The sequence below is a fragment of the Erinaceus europaeus genome, chromosome 7 (genome assembly GCF_950295315.1).
Source record: "Erinaceus europaeus chromosome 7, mEriEur2.1, whole genome shotgun sequence".
NCBI lineage: Eukaryota > Metazoa > Chordata > Mammalia > Eulipotyphla > Erinaceidae > Erinaceus > Erinaceus europaeus.
In genome coordinates, this window is record NC_080168.1 from 9,828,313 (window position 1) to 9,846,935 (window position 18,623).

At 36.8% G+C, this 18,623-nt stretch overlaps 1 protein-coding gene across 8 annotated transcripts in view; it reads left to right on the top strand.

The window, feature by feature from the left end:
• Positions 1–18,623, top strand: part of AGFG1 (ArfGAP with FG repeats 1) — a 59,024-nt gene that overhangs the window by 36,186 nt on the left and 4,215 nt on the right. For 3 of the 8 annotated variants that reach the window (XM_060193700.1, XM_060193702.1, XM_060193706.1), the window contains exons 4-10: positions 1,135–1,297; positions 2,352–2,505; positions 8,878–8,997; positions 11,007–11,216; positions 12,203–12,383; positions 14,808–14,887; positions 15,332–15,421. In XM_060193700.1, the coding sequence (XP_060049683.1) occupies positions 1,135–1,297; positions 2,352–2,505; positions 8,878–8,997; positions 11,007–11,216; positions 12,203–12,383; positions 14,808–14,887; positions 15,332–15,421 (998 nt within the window). Of the gene's footprint in view, positions 1–1,134; positions 1,298–2,351; positions 2,506–8,877; positions 8,998–11,006; positions 11,217–12,202; positions 12,384–14,807; positions 14,888–15,331; positions 15,422–18,559; positions 18,596–18,623 lie in introns of all 8 variants that reach the window. The other 5 variants (XM_060193699.1, XM_060193698.1, XM_060193703.1 and 2 more) reach the window with 4 other exon arrangements.

Here is an 18,623-nt window from a genome sequence, read left to right on the forward strand (position 1 = left end):
ATGAAAAATTAGAGGTACAAGCTGTTGAAGTAGTTCATTCTAAGTTTCCTAGCTATTGTGAATAGTAGGGATTTTCAACTTTCTCTAGAGATAGATGCTGTTCATCACTGTTTTTCAATTCCTTTCGTCTGCTTGTTATGTTGGGCATGGTCAGGCATATAGGGTAGGACAAGACCCAGACGTACTGACACCTTCCCACTCAGTGCCGGACCTAGACAGAGCAGCACCGCCAGTAGTGGTGCGTCACATTCTAACTGCCTGCCTTGCCCTTGCTCCCCCCACCCCTCAGTGCTATCTTCTAATGACTGGGATCAAACCTGTGAAATCGTAGGGGCTTCTCTCCACGTGGAAAGGGTAGTTGTAGTAGTATACTGCACTACTTTAGCATCCTCTCTTGAAAATGTTTCTAGCAGTTGGTACTTGCCCAGTTGTCTGAAGTCATGAATGAAGAGTACAGTGGTAGTATGTTGAGTATGAGAATCTGTGTACACGTGTCCAGTTAGTTTCCAGGACAAGCTTCTCTAAAGATAGGTTTCAGAAGACACCAGGAAGTAGTAGTACTTTTATAGAGATTTACAAAATATGTGAAATAGCATTCATTCTACCCTAGTAAAATGCAAATGATGCTGCAATGAACATTTTTGCTATGTTGCAGATATTTTTATTTCTACATCTTCATTGGTAAATTACTTCTTTCCGTTTTAGAATGGAAATGTTCATGCTATTCTTTAAGTCTTATAATTTGTCTTTCTAGTTTAAACTGTTAACTGTAGTTAAATAAGTGTTTTTTCTTCCGCCATTTCTAAATGTTATTTAGAAAATTATGGTACTTTAGTTTTTTTAAAAATTAAGATATAATATGATTAGCTATATGTCCTCTGTCATTTAAAGACCAATTATAATTATTATCTTAGAAGAACTAATAAATAATTGAGAGAAGTTTTTGTGGTTAGTCTTATTTTGCCGTGAGTGTTTCAATTAAGTATCATTTTAAACTCTTGATTCATTTTGAAATTCTTGGTTCACGATTGAAATGGTTTTGGACAAAATTTGAACTAATCTTATCATTTCTGCATGTAGTATTTCCTGCATTTCTCGCAGTTAACTGTTTGTCTGACTTCTCATGTATCTTAGGTATGTCCCACCAGAACAAGCCAAAGTGGTCGCCTCAGTTCATGCATCTATTTCAGGGTCCTCTGCCAGTAGCACAAGTAGCACACCTGAGGTCAAACCACTGAAAGCTCTCTTAGGAGATTCAGCACCAGCATTGCACTTAAATAAAGGCACACCTAGTCAGGTGAGTAACCACTACATCTTTGTGGGAGGACTTTGTCTTGGAGTACCATGAATTTGAAACAGCTGCGTAACCTTGTTTGCCAAATAGCATTATGGCCTAGAGGTTTACAGTACATTAAGATTTCTGGTTAAGCGGTAGTGTGTATACTTTCGTTCTCTTGCTATTGCTGTTAGGAGTTTCTTTGAACTCCCCACAACTTTCAGAAGGTATACAGGGACAATTCTGTAGCTGTCTGTCATATCATAAACGGTTGGCAAGACATGAACCTATCTATGATGACCACAAGAATTAGAAAAATATAGCTTCTGTGATAAACTTCTATAGATAATGGCTTTTCAAGCAGTTGAACATACGTGGCTTTGCATTACATTTCTTTTCTGTTTGTTTTTTAAATGTTCTATTATTGTTTGAAGATTATTATAAGATTATAGTGGTGTAGTTTCACACCCCACCCACCGCCTAAGTTCCTAATGATGGCCACCGTAGTTCTTATTTCGTGTCTTATTCTGTAACACTTGACTAGAAGAGAGTCTTCATAGCTGGGCACCCAAAGTCTGTGCTTTGTGTGTATTCAGTTACAAAGGACCAGGCTTTGACAAATCTGTTACTGTATGTGACTACGACGTCTATCCTACCAAGATCTCTCTGACCCAAGAAAAGTTCTAAGGCATGCTGTTATATTGAATTATAATTCACCTATTTAAAAAAAAATCTTATTTCAGTAATGTATATCTGGATTTTGCTGATTTGTTTAAAAAATTGAAGAGAAGGGTTGTCAGTGTATTAAGTCTCCTATAAAGTTTTTTTTAAAGCACCATAAGTGGTAATCATTGCAGTCAAATTTCTTTGATTTTGAGTCTGTTTAAGGTGGATAGACCTTGGGGGGGGGGTATCTTGGTGAAAGTTTGTGCTATTCAAAAAGTATTAGAGTTCTCCAAAAAGTGACTATTAGACAATATCAGACATTTAAAAGATTGCTATGGTGGAAATAGTGTAATAAAAGCCTAACAGATGCGACTAAAATCTCTATAGTTAGAGTTAATATGTGGTTTAGTCCCCTGTTGTAGGTCGCTCTCAAGGACAACCGCAGGAAAAGAAGCAGTTTGACCTTTTAAGTGATCTTGGCTCGGACATCTTTGCCGCTCCAGCTCCTCAGTCTACAGCTACAGCCAATTTTGCTAACTTTGCACATTTCAATAGTCATGCAGGTGAGTGTTTTTTTCCCTCATTAGCAATGGCCAGAGATGTGTGTGATGCATCGAGATACACATCTCCCCTTTTAAAATACTTATTTGCTTGCTGCTCATCAACTCTAAAGGTAAGCACTTGTAAATGTGGTCTGTTGAGAGTCACTCCACTGCTGTTTTTTAATCACAGGAGAGGTTATGCTCACTGACATAACCATAAGGAAAGAACTTAAAAGACTTCATTTTCTTCCTCTTTTATTATGGAAAATTGCAGATATTAAAAAGTGACCAGATAGTATGAACTTGCGTACTTATTCGTCCCCCGTAGTTAATGTGGTTGAACTTATCATTTTACAAATCTCCTCGTTTCATATTATTTTGAAGCAAAACTTAGGGGTATTTTATCTTTAAGTATTGTATCTGTCTGTTATCAAAGGGATTTTCTTTGTTAATGACTACTGTAACAGTAATAATACTCTGTTCAGTAGAGGCCGTTGGTGGCACATCCAGTTCACCACACATGTTACCATGCTCAAGGGGCTAGGCTCAGGTCTGTGGTCCCCACCTGCAGGGGAATCTTCTCAAATGGTGAAGCCATGCTGCAGGTGTCTTTTTCTCTTCCTTTCTCCTTCCCCTCTCGATTTCTCTCCTATAAAAGAAAAGAACAGAAGGGGGAGGAGTCACTGCCAGGAGTGGTGGGCTAGTCAGTCCTGCAGGCACCAAGCTCCAGGGATAACCCTGCTGGCAATAAAATGAATGCATAAGTAAATAGATTTTCAACAAGTATTCAGATGTCTAGTCCATTTCAAATATAGTTTATCAAATCATGCTCCCCAAATAATCACAATTGTGAGATATATTTCTTAGTTTGTAACTCTTCAGTTACTCCTTTTTTTTTGGCCTCTTCTATGACTTACTACTTATTTAAAAAATGTTACTTGTCCTGGAGAACTTTCACCAATATTAATTTGTTCCTTCCTCACTGTATTTTCTGTCAATTGTTAGTTGGAAAAATTGATTAGTTGCTAGTATCTGTATCATCTTGTCCCTCTCTCCCTCTCTCCCTCCTTCCCTCCCTTCCTTTCTTCCTTCCTTCCTGTGATGATAGGAGCTGGCCCGTCACTTGGGGTTTAATAGGCATAATAGTAGAACTGGGGAGACAGCATAATGATTTTGAGAAAGACTTTTCGTTGCCTGAGGCTCTGAGGTCCTAGATTTGATCCCCAGCGCCACCATGACCCAGAGCAGAGTAGTGCTGTTTTCTCTGTCTGTATCTATCTTGCATTAAAATAAGTAAGTAAGTAAATAAATAAATAAATAAAATATATTTTAAAAAATAGTAACATGTAAAAAAACCAAAAAAGGACCATAATAGCAGTGCTTCTCTTTTTATAGTGTTAGCTATTGGTGGGTTCACCAAATGCTGGCACTTCATTGAAACTTTGATCAGCCCGTTGTGTAATTCATAGGGGAAAGTAGAATATAGAGATCAAACACCAGCAGATGAGTCCATTCTGTAGCAATTCCTAGCAGAGACTTGCTTTTTCTTGAGTGTCATAAACCCAGATTCAAACACCAAGCTATACCTCAGCTCTGTTAATTGCCACCGTCTTTATTGATGCTCACACTCTGCTGACATACACACACACACACGCACACACACACACACACACACCAAGTATGTGAAGCTTTTGTTTTCCCCATATGATTTAGATTCATTTTTTTCTTCTTCTTCATCTTTACAGTTATTTTTTCATATGTTTTAGAATGTGTGCTATATCAGTGTCTAAAAGCATACATTGTATGTAAAGTTTTTGCATGTATTTATGGAGCGTAGTCCAAAACTTTGTCAGTGATTTACATTATTCTTTTTTGTTTTTAATGAAAGCCTTAAAAAAAAAAACTTTCCTTTCTAAAACAAATGTATCACTATTTTATGAGCATAGCCAGTGCTTATAGGATCACTTGCTTGTATTTTGAATTTTGTGTTCTTCTACTCACCTGTGAAATATTGATACCATGTCTTTTGTCCTTTAAATTCGATGATCTTTCAACTGATCTGTGATGGTTTGTGTGGATGCATGTCAGGGGATCTTTACCAGGCTCAGGAACAGCAGTTATAGAAATATGCTTACAGCTGGAAAAAATGGAATTAGCCTGGTAACAAACATACTACACAACCTACAGACTATAAACGGTAGCGGATTTTTTTGTTTGGGGTCTGGTGACGGGCTGGCCAGCTATGCACACTTAGTCTAAGGCATCATCAGCAGGTTATTTAAAACTCTGACTTCATGTTAAATGCCTTATAGCGAAGGCAATTTTACCGTCAGTTAACTGACATACAATCACCATCATAACTCCAAACAAATGCAGTCAAATTACCCACATATACCGTTCATTCCCCCTAAGTCTTAAGTTACTGCTAGCCTGTGTTGTCCAGAAACTTTGCAGAGAAGAGAAAGTTGACTAACATGTTTTGTGAGATATATTATTGTATACTTTCTTTTTACAGTGCAGTAAGCCAGTAAGCTAGAGAAAAGGAAATTGTTTGGAGGAGAAAGTATTTTTAAAATGGTGCTGTTAGGATGACAACAGCTGTTTATCAAAATGTCTGTGTGTTAATGAATCTGCAGTTAAACCTGTGTTCAAGGGTTAGCTGTAAATTGCAATTAGGTTCTCACAGGAAACATCACTAGTGACTGGAAGGCAGCTCCCCTGGTAGATGCACATGGCCTGACTTCAGGCTTCAGCACCATGCGGGAGGGAGTGCCATTGGGGTACCAGGCTGAGCTCTGCTGCTACCCAGTGTCTCCCCCCCCACGCCTTTGCCTCTCTGAAGTAGAGTGGAAAAGTAAAACCATGCGTGTTCGACATCTTAGTGCCATCACCACCACCCCCAAAAGGCAAGAAAGCTATGTCGCCAACCTTCTAGATAGACTCAAAACTCTAATGTGAAATAATAATTTATTTTCCAGCTTCAGTGTTTGAGGCAGATTGGAGCATCTCCTGGTAACATAGAAAGGCAGGCGGGAGCTCACCAGGGCAGGCGGCCACTCCTTTGCAGGGAAGAGTGACACCCACTCAGATGTGGTTCAGTTCAGATACACTAATCAGTGTGCCAGTCTCACTGGATGTGAGAGGAAAATCTAGATACAGTTGGTGAGAAGACATGCAGACACTCCACATGCATGGTGCTCCTGGCTAGAGATTTATCTTTTTCCCTCAAGTTGTTACAATGAAATGCCATTGTTTATTATGCTAAGTGTCTCAAACTCAGTTGCCATGCCACTCAGTTAACACCAGTGAGTAAATGAACTGTAGATGTCATGTGGAGCAGAAGGGGTCACAGAGCAGATCTTACCTGCTGTTTCATGGAATATAGACTCAGAATTCCTAGACACGCTGGTTTTAAACACTACATCAAAAAACATACTTATTTGATGTGAAATTTGAATTGTTGACTAATGTTGACAAATTGTTGACTAATCATGAACCTAAATTTGAGAATTTCCTGTGCCACATTCCCTATCCACTTGTCTTGTAATTGTATTATCATCATAGTGCATATTTTGGTTTTAAATGTTTTTATTTATTTGTTTGTTTATTTATTTATTGCTTTTTAGTAAGATCTTTTTAGCTCAGTATTTTAGACATCCTAAAATATTTACTCTTAGTGTGTCTAGTAAGCTTACCATAGAATCAGAGACAGTGAGTGAGTACATAGAGTTCATCTAGTCCAGCCTCCCATTTTTGCTGCTGAGTAAACTGATAGAACCAGAACATTGGAAGGACTTGTCTAATGCTGCGTGGTTACTTAGAATGGAATTCTGACTCCTGTGTTCCCTTTCACTAAATTGTACTGGCCTATTAGTGTTCTCAGCAGTTTTAAATACATGCTTACTGTTTATAAACTTGTGTAGATATTTCCTCCAAAGTATTTTTCCAGAATTGTTTCCTTTATAATTTATTACTTTTCTCTAAGTCATAGATTAAAAGTATTCCTGCCATTATATGTGTTTTGGGAAAAGTGAGATTTCTGTTTATAAAAAAATGAAATTTTCATGTACAAATAGTGACAAAAGATTGCCGTGGGTATGGAAAGAATTTGTTGTTTGCACTGAGCCAACTTTTAATGTAGGTACTTCCTGTAGTGTTTGGGGATAGGGTATATGTATTGTTCAGAAGCTCCTATGAGAGTATGGATTGACCTTTCAACACCCATGTCCAGCGGGGAAGCAATTACAGAAGCCAGACCTTCCACGTTCTGCACCCCACAATGACTTTGGGTCCATACTCCCAGCAGGTTAAAGAATAGAAGGGGATGGGATGGGATGCGGAGTTCTGGTGGTGGGAATTGTGTGGAGTTGTACCCCTCTTATCCTATGGTTTTGTCAGTGTTTCCAAATAATCAAAAAATAAAAATTAAAAAAAATTTTTTTTTTTTTTTAAAAAAAGCTCCTACGTACACATTCTGAGCAGTGATATACAGGACAGCACTCTGTTTCAGAAGCGCTAGTGTAATAACTCAAGAAGGGAGGTGGGCGCTGAAGAGACAGCACGTGGGTAGGACAGACGCCTTGCCATGTGTGTCTCCCAGATTCACACCCAGACATCACGTGAGAGTGTCAGGACGGGGGGAAGCACTTCACTGTGATGTCTTTCCCTCTGTCTGAATGAAAATATTAGCCCAGGAACAGTAAGTGTGTATGAGGGGGCTTGGGTTCAGATGTCTGGTAATAGAGGCCTGCTTTAGTCACATGTCCCCCAACTGTCATACCCTTTCAGGTGTAAACCAGTAGTCACATAAAATGCTGTTAATTTCCTGACTTACTTTCTAGAATAACATTTAATGTTACTTTGTTGATAGGAAAATTAGTAGCTTTGGGGGGGTTGTTTATAAGCTTGAATATCATTACAAAATCCTCACAAAACGTGTTATACAAAGTTGATAGTAATGCCTGTGAGAAATCTTTCTACTACTTAAACATTGATTTTCCCTATTGTATAATACCATATTCAACTTATTCGATGTGTGAATGAAAATGTATCAGGAATGACTAACCTTTTTCTTGACATATTTTGTCATAAGCATTTTTTGTGTTGGACTAAAATGATATTTTTTTTGCCACCAGGGTTATTGCTTGTTGAGGCTACATGCCCCTACACGATACCTCTATTTCCAGTAGTCATTTTTTTTAATTATTATTTTCTATTTAATAGAAGGTGAGAGAGACAGACAGACAAAGGGAGCAGGAGAGGTGCCTGTGGCACTGCTGAAACCTGCCCCTACAGTTGGGTACCAGGGACTTGAACCCCATTTGTCAGCATGGGCTCTACTGCTGCACCACCACCTGGTCCCTGGCCTCTTGCTCTCTTTCCTGTGTCCTATTTCTTGCTTTCAACTTAAAATTGTTCTTTAGCTTATGTTAATTTTTAAATATTTATTTATTCCCTTTTGTTGCCCTTTTTTATTGTTGTAGTTGTTGTTGTTATTGATGTAGTTGTTGTTGGATAGGACAGAGAGAGGTGGAGAGAGGAGGGGAAGACAGAGGGGGAGAGAGAGAAAGATAGACACCTGCAGACCTACTTCACCGCTTGTGAAGCGACTCCCCTGCAGGTGGAGCCCAGGGCTCGAACTGGGATCCTTATGCGGTCCTTGCATTTTGCACCAACTGCGCTTAACCCGCTGCGCTACCGCCCGACTCCCTTATTTTAATTTTTTGGAAGACTTAGGATTTTGCTCTTAGGTTGATGCAAATGCCAGTTGGTCTTTTTCATTGAGTATGAGGTGCGGTTACATAATATTCTCACTGGCTCTCATTGATTGTTAAATCGTGTGGTATGCTTAGAATTGCAGGTTTCTAACAGAGTATCAGCACCTTCCATTGGTCTGGCTATCTTTGTTGTGCATTCAAGCTTTTTATGATTCATATGTTATGATGCTATAATGTGACATTTGCGAACATTTTAAAAAGCTGAAGAGATGCTTAATACAGTTAAACCATCTTATTATTTTGGATTCATATAGTTGATGAATCACTCATAGCCACTTAAAATTTGAATATTTCATTACTGTATTCATTTGATCTTCTGTTGTGTGCCCTTAATTGAGACACTTTTTCTTAAGAATGTCATTTTCTACAGTGTGATTCCTAGGGCTAGCCAGAGAGTATTGTGTATAAGGTTATCATGGCATGAAATATTTTTAGAAATTTCTTGATCCCTTTTATAAATTGCTAAAAATGGATTAAACCTTTTTGGATTTAAAATCTGATTTATAAATGAATTCTTCTATGAGTTGTAAAACAAATTTTCCATAAAGTTCATTTGTCATATTTTTGTTTCTGTCTTTCATACTCATTAACATATATTGTTCCTTACCATTTACAGCTCACAGTTCTGCAAATGCAGACTTTGCAAACTTTGATGCATTTGGACAGTCTAGTGGTTCGAGTAATTTTGGAGCTTTCCCCACAGCAAGTCATTCTCCTTTTCAGCCCCAAACTACAGGTAGAGCTTCTCCAGCATTGTGCTTAAGTGTTTACTTCCAGAAACCAAGTAAAATTCTCTAGATGTAGTTGTGAAAAACCACTCTAAACTTAACATTCTGTAGTGATCTGATTTTAAAATAGTTCTTACAAAGCTCTGGGGAAACCTGACATTTGTGTGTTTGTGTGTATGTGTGCGTGTGTGTGTGTGTGTGTATGTGTGTGTGTGTGTATATATATATATATATATATACACACATATATACATGCATATGTATTGTATGTATGTTCATTTCCTTTTCTCAATTCTCTGATAAGTTATTTAGTTCATAACATCCAGTCTCCTTTTCCTGCACATGAATTTTGCACAGTGGCGTTAAAATACTAGGAAATATTGATTTGGGATAGACATAAAGTAAGCTAATTGATTGTTTCCATTGAGCAGAAAGAAAAATTTCCATAGCAATATGCTGGAGAAAATTAATGCTGTAATTCAGAGTAGATGATTTAACAGGCACTGTAATCAAATTCAGAAGTAGTTTTCTGTGCAGGAATTGCTTTTGAAATTTCAAATACTCTCCTGTTAAACAGCATTGTTTCCACAAAGCTCTTTTAACCCTTGTTTAAATCTTTGATTACTTTTCTTTCAACTTTTAACTCTGTGTATTGTCTTAAAACCTTTCAATTTTGTTTCTTTAATTTTGTCATTTGTATAATTTCTGGCTGTGCAGCATTTAGAATGCTTTCATCTAGCTGCAGTTTTGGTGAATTTACTTCAGCCTTTCCTCTTCATGCTTCCAACAGTAAGTTCTGTTGTCAAGTAGGACTCTTGCTAGTTTGTATGTCTTATGTTATCTTCCATGGGTTTTTCCAGTTACAGTATGTTGTTAAAGACCTTGTAATAAGCCCTTAATAAAATCTCAGTTTTACTTTCTATACACTATTACTAAACTCAGTCCTACAAACATAAATAGTACAATACTGTAAGAGTTAGTTGATTTAACAGTTTGATTTTAGTAGCTAGAGATTTTTGTATGCAAATATTAAAGGATTTGTGTATACCTTTTCATCAGTTAGTTGCAATAGATCATAACCTTAAATAAACACATTTCTTAGATTTTTGTTAGCAGTAGTTTCATTCCTAAAGGTATTTTATTAGTGTACATTTGTTTTTAGGTCCAAAAACTCATAGAAAATGTATGCTTGTGTCTCTCATAGAGGTTTATACATTATTTTTAAAAGACACATACTTTACTGTCTCTTGAAGATACCATGTGTATATGCCATTTTATAACTAATATTTATGAGTAAAGAAACAACATCAAAAATGTAAGATCAGAAGTATAGAATGAAATATGTTGACATTAGTTTTTTGGTAGACATTAGTTTTTTGGTAGTACTTTAGTGAAATCAGTATGGAGGATGTGTCAGTAGTAACTGTACTCTTTACAGTAAAAAAAAACACTACTATAATACTTAAGTTATTTATAATTTGTGTATTACATATTATTGTCCTTGAAGTAGTATATAATGACATGATTTTACTGAAAACATGGTGTTGTATATAGTTCAGTTATTGTGTGTAATTAAATGATAGTTCTTCAAGTGAAAAAAAAAATTGAAGCTCTAAATACAACATTTAAGTGACTCTGTTTCAAAGCTGTACATGTAGTTTAGGAGAACTAATAAAGAGCATATAGCCAAGTAGTCTATAAAGTAGCCAGATCTTAAATCAGGCAGCATGGAGTCATGGTGTCACATAAAGCTATGTGAGTTATATTTGTCACTCCCAGTGAAAGCTTTATGTGTCATCCTACGTGGTACCCAGAATCATTATAAGTCTAATTTTGGAAATTGTATATATAAAAAAAATCATACATAGATGTTTAAAATTGATTGATTTACCAGTCATTTTTAAAATGCACAGTTGCTTGTAAAACACTGAATGTAGGAAGAGATGGTCATATAATCTACCAGAGGACATTAGGAAAAATCTAGAAATTTTAAGTGTTCTGTTTATTTCTGTTACAGGTGGAAATGCTGGATCAGTAAATGCTAATTTTGCTCATTTTGATAACTTCCCCAAATCCTCCAGTGCTGATTTTGGAACCTTCAGTACTTCCCAGAGTCATCAAACAGCATCAGCTGTTAGTAAAGTTTCAACAAATAAAGCTGGTCTACAGACTGCAGATAAATATGCGGCACTCGCTAATTTAGACAACATCTTCAGTGCTGGGCAAGGTACTAGCCTTTCAGTGTCATACTAAATGTATATATTAAAGAATCCTCTGATATTGATGGTATGCTTTTCTTAGTTGCTATGTAGGTATTTTACACTGCTGTTCATGATTATTTTGTACATTTTGAATTTGAAATATCAATTGCAACACTCAAGGCTTGAGAGTTAATTGGTAAACTAGTTTTAATGAAGAATGCTTGACAAAATAAATTTTGACTAGAAATCATTCTTAATGTTAGATATTACCAGGGATAAATCCTACTAATGGAGGCTGTTGGAAGGTTATTGGATAGTTTTTATAAGTGCTCATTTTAAACTGCCTTCTATTAATACTTTATTTTTTAAGTATGATTTTTGTAGTAATTTTCATACCCATTTTTTACCTTAAGGCAGATATTTTGCCTCTCAGAAATGTATAGTGCAGTGGAGAACAGCAAGCATCTGCTTTTAGCCTGATTCTGTGTCTTGATCTGTGGACCTTCTGTCTCATCTCCAAAATGATGGAAGTAGCAGCATTGAAGTGATAGTCCCATTTATATGTGTTTTTGCATATAAGGTATTTAGAACAGTGCCTCTTACATAGTAAATGCACGGTAAATATTTCTTCATAGTTGCATCTTTGACTTTTTTCATGGAAAATTCTGGAGAGAAATATTATTAATGGGCTGTTCATATTAGACCCAGTACTGTATGAATATATGTGTTCACTTGAATTAACCGTACCTTTCTTGGAGATGTTAATTTAGCATTTTGAGTTTCATTATTGTGTGTAATCTAAACATTGTCAGTACAATCTTTGATTAAGTTATGTGGGGTTTTTTTTGTTTTTTGTGGCAGATGTGACATGAAACTCTTTCTTATATGGTGCCAGGGAAGGAACAAACCCAGGGCCCCACACATGCCACTTATGCACTCTGCCACTGAGCTGCACCCCCACCTGGAAAGTCAAACTTAAAATTTGGTATAATTGGTTTTTGTTTGTTGGCAGGTGGTGATCAGGGGAGTGGCTTTGGGGCCACAGGTAAACCTCCTGTTGGTTCTGTGGTTTCAGTTCCCAGTCAGTCAAGTGCATCTTCAGACAAGTACGCAGCCCTGGCAGAACTAGACAGTGTTTTCAGCTCTGCAGCCACCTCTAGTAACGCATATACTTCCACGAGTAATGCCAGCAGGTAGGTATCTTGTCTCAGTTAGTGCTCCTACTGCATATTTTTCCAATCCTGTATATATATAGTAATGATGTTAATAATGAGTATCGGGGGATATGTTTTTAAGATTGGTATTTTTGTAAATTTGAGGAACTTGGGTTTTGTTTGTATGCACACTTCTTATTGTGTTACAGTTACACACAGATTTAATTGTACTCTACAGAGAAGCCATTTAGCAGCCAAATCGCATTATTTTAAATGAAAACTAAAATCTAACTTGTAGCATTATTTGTAGGTATTTTTAGAAATGATTGCACCAAAATCCAACACTATTATCCTGTCTCTGCAGTGTCATACTGCTGCTTATAAATAGACATCTGTTACTGTGTAACACACAAACCCACCCCTAGGATAAAGTAATATTTGGTAGCAGGAAGTGACGTATACATTAACATCAAATCTTTAAAACTTGTAGTTTTGGCATCTCTGCTTTAGATAGAAGTCTCCTGACCAAAAAGTACAGTTGACTTAACCTGTACGGTGCTTTCTCTGCTTTTTGGTCTCCATTCCTATGGATTTCCTCCTTGCTATTCTAGTAGCTTATTATTCCATCAGCATCTTCTCTAGATAGAAATAGAAAATAACTGATAAGTTTCACATTTTAAGCAAATGGTAGACTTTTGGAAAATTTAAGCCTGAACAGTTTGCCATTACTTTTTAAAAATTTCTTTATTAGGGAATTAATGTTTTACATTCAACAGTAAATACAATGGTTTGTTCATGCATAACATTCCCCAGTTTCCCATATAATAATACAACCCCCACTATGTCATCTATCATCCTTCATGGACCTGTATTCTCCCCACCCACCCACCCCAGAGTCTTTTACTTTGGTGCGATACGCCAATTCCATTTCAGATTCTACTTGTGTTTTCCTTTCTGATCTTGTTTTTCAACTTCTGCCTGAGAGTGAAATCATCCCATATTCATCCTTCTGTTTCTGACTTATTTCACTTAACATGAATTTTTCAAGGTCCATCCAAGATCGGCTGAAAACGGTGAAGTCACCATTTCTTACAGCTGAGTAGTATTCCACTGTGTATATAGACCACAACTTGCTCAGCCACTCATCTGTTGTTGGATACCTGGATTGCTTCCAGGTTTTGGCTATTACAAATTGTGGTGCCAAGAACATATGTGTACACAGATCTTTTTGGATGGGTGTGTTGGGTTCCTTAGGATATATCCCCAGGAGAGGAATTGCAGGGTCATAGGGTGGGTCCATTTCTAGCCTTCTTAGAGTTCTCCAGACTGGAGAACAAAATATTCTTTGATGCAATTTCAAAATCCTACATTGCAACTCACCTTTAGGAAGCTATTACTCTTGTTTTTTGGTATGATATAAAAAAAAAAATACCCACAAATCTGTAGAAAAACAAAAAAAAAAAATAAACCCTCTTAAAATACACCTGTTCTTTTACAAATGTTTGATCAGTTTTTCTTCATATACTTTAACCGTAGCAATATTAACACAATACCTTGATCTTCAGTACATATACCACAGCACATTAAGGCAGCCATTAAAGAGATTTGCAGGGGTTGGGCAGTAGCGCAGTGGGTTAAGCACAATGGCGTGAAGCACAAGGACCAGTGTAAGGATTCCGGTTTGAGCCCCTGGCTCCCCCCACCACCAACACCACCACAAGGGGGTTGTTTCACAAGCGGTGAAGCAGGTCTGCAGGTGTCTTGTCTTTCTCTCCCCCCTCTGTCTTCCCTTCCTCTCTCCATTTTTCTCTGTCCTACCTAACAACAATGACATCAATAACAACAACAGTAATAACCACAACAATGATAAAACAACAACAGCAACAAAAGGAAAAAAATAGTCTCCGGGAACAGTGGATTCATGGTGCAGGCACCCAGCCCCAGCAATAACCCTGGAGGAGAGAGAGAGAGAGAGAGAGAGAGAGAGACAGAGAGATATGCAGAATTCAAGTGCAAGTTTTCCCCTTAAGTTCCTCTTGTTTTGGAAAACCCAGTTATTTATCATGAAAATGATACTTAATGCTAGCATGTATTGGTTTTATTGTTTTTTAATGAATACTTGTTTTTCTAGCTAACATGTATTTTATTTAAAATCTTTAATGTGGTAATGTTGGTTTAGTATATTGCATGTTCTAGGAGTTAAGGTTCAAACTTCTTCTAATGTGTGTCATAACAGGCTCCCCTCCAGCACAATCTGCTGGGCCCATCCCACCTTGTGTCCTCCCTCCTCTTTGTCTTAAATAAAGAAGATTGCTAAAAATTCTCCTAAGTGTTAATAGCACAATAAAAGACTCTGGTATTCTCAAGAATTTATCTACCTTAATACATGATACATAAATGTTCCTACACTTCATCCTTTTTAAAGCAAGGAAATATATAACTTATTTCAATATTTGTTTTCAGCAGTGTGTTTGGAACAGTGCCTGTGGGCGCTTCTGCACCTACACAGCCTGCTTCTTCGAGTGTGCCTGCTCCATTTGGAGGTATGTGTTCCTGGCTTACATGCTGTTTTTGTTTATTTTTAAACTTCACAATTACATTACATAACACTTTCTTAGGAGTCACGGAAATCAATCAGAGCAATGATTTGTTATCTGAAGGCTCTAGTTTTTTATTTTTTAATATTTTTCTTCAATTGCTATTGATTAGAGACAGAAACTGAAGAGGACAGAGGAGGTAGAAAGAGGGAAGGAGACAGAGAAGATACCTGCCACTCTGCTTGACCCTCCTGCAGGTGGAGACCAGGGGCTTGAACCTGAGTCCTTGTACACTTTAATGTGTGCACTTAACCAGGTGCACCACAGCCTGGCCCCCTGAGGGTTCTCATTTTTTTTGTTTTAAAGTGCACGGGTCAGTGTTTTTAACATTATGTTAAATTACCCAAATGCAGTAGAATCATAATGTGCTTTGTAAATTTTTTTTTTAAGCTACGCCTTCCACAAATCCATTTGTTGCTGCTGGCCCTTCTGTGGCATCTTCTACAAATCCGTTTCAGACCCATGCCAGAGGAGCAACAGGTAAGAAAGAAGAATGGTGCTCTTGGGGTTAAGTAGTGATTACGAAGAGCACAATGGTGGTGAACACAGGAAAATATGGTTTCTTTCTTGCTGTGTGGGACATATATAGAAGTGTTTGTCCCAGCCAATGCTAGCTGAAAGTTGATAAAGTGAAGGATTTACTATTTGGGAGGACCTTTAGAAGGCCTTTAGTACCCACATTCCTCAGTCATAGACTTCATTTTTCATATGAAGAGTCTCAAGTAGAGAAATAACCAATTTTTGATAGAGATAGGACTTGAACATAGTAATTGTGACTTATTTGGGGGGGTCTGTAGTATTGCCGGCTCTGACAGGCTTCATAGAAAAGATTTTGTCTCTTAAGATTGCAAAGGATGGCTCAGCGGGTTAAGCGCAGGTGGCGCAAAGCACAAGGACCGGCATAAGGATCCCGGTTCGAGCCCCCGGCTCCCCACCTGCAGGGGAGTCACTTCACAGGCGGTGAAGCAGGTCTGCAGGTGTCTGTCTCTCTCTCCTCCTCTCTGTCTTCCCCTCCTCTCTCCATTTCTCTCTGTCCTATCCAACAATGACGACGACAACAACAATAATAACTACAACAATAAGACAACAAAGGCAACAAAAGGGAATAAATAAAATAAAATAAAAAAAATTAAAAAAAAAAAAAAAAAAAAGATTGCAAAGGATGAACAAGCTTTGTTACAGGAAGTCTAAAGAATTAGACCTTTTCCAGTGCATATCTCTTAGGGCTTTGATTATTTTTAAATTGAGGGAACCTGATTTAATTGGGGCTTAATAGCTGAATTCCTTTTCTTTTGTTAATTTTTTTTCCTTCTCTATACCCCTCCTAATTCTTTTTGGCCCATGCTACAAAACCAGTAGTCTTCATCTTTCCTTTCTTTCTTTTCTTTTCTTTCTTTCTTTCTTTCTTTCTTTCTTTCTTTCTTTCTTTCTTTCTTTTTTAAAAATTTCTTTATTGGGGGATTAATGTTTTACATCCTACAGTGAATACAATAGTTTGTACAACATCTTCCTTAGTATTGTGGGATGACTACATTTTTCTGATTTAATCCTTTGAACTCTCATCAGATAAATATTGTGATTCTTCTTGCAGCTAGAGGAACAGAGACTCAGAAAAATCAAGTGACTGTTTTGGGGTATAGCCAAATTTGTGTTCAAATTAGTACTTATTTTCAAGGTGATCCCAGGAAAATAGTCTATATAATTTTAATTCTCACGAGTGTAGTAAAATTAATAAGGAGATGTACTAACATTTGTTGTGTGCTTAAAATTATCTGGAAGATACAGTTGAGATGCTTACAGCTAATGATAATCCTGTTTAACAACTGGAGAATAGGAGCTCAAAATGACCTCAGCTGAAGTTGTATTGATATGACTTCCATTTTCTGTAGAGTGTGAAAAATATTCTTAGACTTAAAATTATTTGATCCTGGGACCTGTGGTGGTGCACCTTGCTGAGCACACAGATTACTATCTCAAGGACTCAGGTTCAAGCCCCAGGCCCTACCTGCAGGGGGGAACTTCCACAAGCAGTGAAGCAAGTCTGTAGATGCCTTTCTTTATCTTTCCCTCTCTGTCTCCTTCCTCCCCTTTCAGTTTCTGTTTCAAATAAATAAAATAATTAACTTATATTAATTCAATAATCACATTGTGTGATCTTTGCATTATCATACGTACTCATGAAATCTCTTCTATTTTCATAACTGTACTTCTGAGCTGTTTCTGTCATTATGGTCAAGATCTTCTTTGTTTCTCTTTTTGTTTGTTTTTGCATATTTAGAGTATGAGAGTTCTTAAGTTAAAGTTCTTACATTTAGGGGAATTTTTTTTTTTAAAGTCTACATAGCTACATGGACTATGTTTCTAGAAGATCTGGTTTACCTGCTTTCACACCCTGTTTATGCTTAATATTTGGAAAGTTTCCAAAATTAATACAAAAAACTGAGCCTTAAATTATCTGAGAGAATATTTACAAATTATTTATCCAATTTGGGGCTTATATCCAGTATAGATATAAAATTCTTACAACTTAACAGCAGCTCAGTTAAAACAATGAGCAAAGTCTTTGAGTAGAACTTATTCCACAGAAAGTATGTAGCTTATGAAGAAATGTTAAACATCTACTATCATTAGGGAAATGGAAATGAAGGCCACTGTGAGGTTATTAATTACTTCAGGCCCATTAGAGTGGCTGTCATCAAAAAAGGAAATAGTAACAAAGATTGAGATCACTTTGAAAACTGATGTGTTGCTGATAGAAATGTTAGTTTCTTTGAAAAAAAAATTTTTTTGGTAGTTCCTCAAAAATTTAATCACACAGCCACTATATGGCCTAACAGTTCCACTCATAGGAAATGAGAAAATACACTTTACCAGTCTCTGAATCTTTTGGTTTACCCAAATGGAGCTGGAGATATAGATAGGATTTTATAAAGCATGGGCATGGCATATAGCTTAGAAACTCTCACTCCAAATGATAAACACTAAAATATTCTAATGCTTAGCAACCTGAATTTGTTTCTGATAATTATATCTACTTAAATGTAATTTCTCTGACTTTAATCATGCCAGGTAAGATCTATTGAAGATACTTTTGCTTTTCACCGACTATATTTTAAGCTGAAAATGCTGTTCACTATACTGAGTCCTTCTTATAATGTCTAACAGTTCACAGGAGTTATCTTTATGTATTTCTAATTAATGAATGGAATTATAAGTAAGACACCCCAGAATTCAGGTGTTCATGTACATCCTGTAGGTGCTAGATGATTTTATGAAAAGCACTTTTGGGTATAATTCATAAGAACTCCAAACCTTTTATGATTACAGTGGTATTCTTCACATAAAAAAATGTTCATTTTAGTAATGGAATTTGTAAACATTTCTTCATTTGGTAATCTGGTATTTTGATATCATTTCAAACTATAGTATTATAACATCATGAATATCATAAAGAGGGTTCTTTATGGATGTGTTATATATATGCTTAAACTACCCACTTTGTGACAGCATGTTCTAATCTGAAGAGCCTTTTTATAAAAATGAAGTTACTTTTAATGCTGACGGTAGTTATCCATAAGTTAATTGACACTGGTCTCTTTATGGCTTTCCTTTCTGGAGCAATGCATTCTCAAGTGTTTCCTCATGCACATTTTGGTAGGTGGCCACAGCTACTAGCTAGATT